The sequence below is a fragment of the Helianthus annuus genome, chromosome 16, assembly GCF_002127325.2.
Source record: "Helianthus annuus cultivar XRQ/B chromosome 16, HanXRQr2.0-SUNRISE, whole genome shotgun sequence".
Lineage (NCBI taxonomy): Eukaryota > Viridiplantae > Streptophyta > Magnoliopsida > Asterales > Asteraceae > Helianthus > Helianthus annuus.
This window is the reverse complement of record NC_035448.2, coordinates 156403783-156404702: the sequence shown is the minus strand read 5'-3', so window position 1 is coordinate 156404702 and position 920 is coordinate 156403783. Positions and strand designations below refer to the sequence as shown.

General features: G+C 42.4%; 1 protein-coding gene across 1 annotated transcript; it reads right to left on the bottom strand.

The window, feature by feature from the left end:
- Positions 1–212: 212 nt before the first annotated feature.
- LOC110919792 lies at positions 213–632 on the bottom strand. Its single transcript, XM_022164047.1, has one exon. It carries the CDS (start codon positions 630–632, stop codon positions 213–215), a length of 420 nt encoding a protein of 139 aa, XP_022019739.1.
- Between the last annotated feature and the right edge of the window lie 288 nt (positions 633–920).

The window sequence follows — 920 nt, the reverse complement described above, 5'->3', positions numbered from 1 at the left end:
AATTTTTTTCAAACTTTTCCCAACCATCCAACACTCCCAAAATTATTTCTAAGTGTCCAATAAACTTACCTAAGACATCGTTTTCTTTGCCAGTTCAGCTCTTCCATGGTACAATTCCTGCAAAATCACTCATAAACATAAAACACAAACACCAAAAACCATGAAAACTACGAAAAATACGAAAATGAACGAAGTTACAAACGGTACAAACTCTACACTTGGGATTTCATCCCAAGACAATAATTGGCGGCTTTAGGTGGGATTTCGAGTGGAGTTTCCTCCCTCTCGTCCTTGTTTAACGCTCCTCCAATGTAATGTTTCAATCGATGGTCGTTCACCTTCCAACTACGGCCATCCGACTCATCCATAATTTCCACCGCTCCATACGGAAACACATAGTGAACCATATAAGGTCCCGACCATTTTGATTTCAACTTACCTGCAAAAAGCTTCCATCTTGAGTTGTAAAGAAGCACTTTGTCACCTTTGCTAAACTCCTTGACCTTCCTTAGCTTCTTATCATGTAGAATTTTCGTTTTCTCCTTGATTCCCAACGATCGGGAATACGCCGCATCCCTAAGCTCCTCAAGGTCATGGATTTGAAAGAAACGCTTCCTAGCGGCTTCGGTCATGTCTAGATTAACGGTTTTCAAAGCCCAAAGCGCTCTATGCTCTAACTCTACGGGAAGGTGACAAGCTTTTCCGTAGACGATCATGAAAGGTGTGGTTCCTAAGGGCGTCTTGTAGGCGGTTTCTAAATGCCCACAATGCATCGTCTAGCTTGTCGGACCAATCTTTCCTATTTTTACCCACTATTTTCTCAAAGATTCGTTTAATACCGCGATTCGCATTCTCCACTTGGCCACTTGTTTGTGGATGATATGCGGTAGACAAACGATGAGTGACACCGTAGCGTGCAA

Coding starts and splice junctions, on each gene's coding strand:
- LOC110919792 (XM_022164047.1), bottom strand. CDS start 632: ATGACCGAAGCCGCTAGGAAGCGTTTCTTTCAAATCCATGACCTTGAG.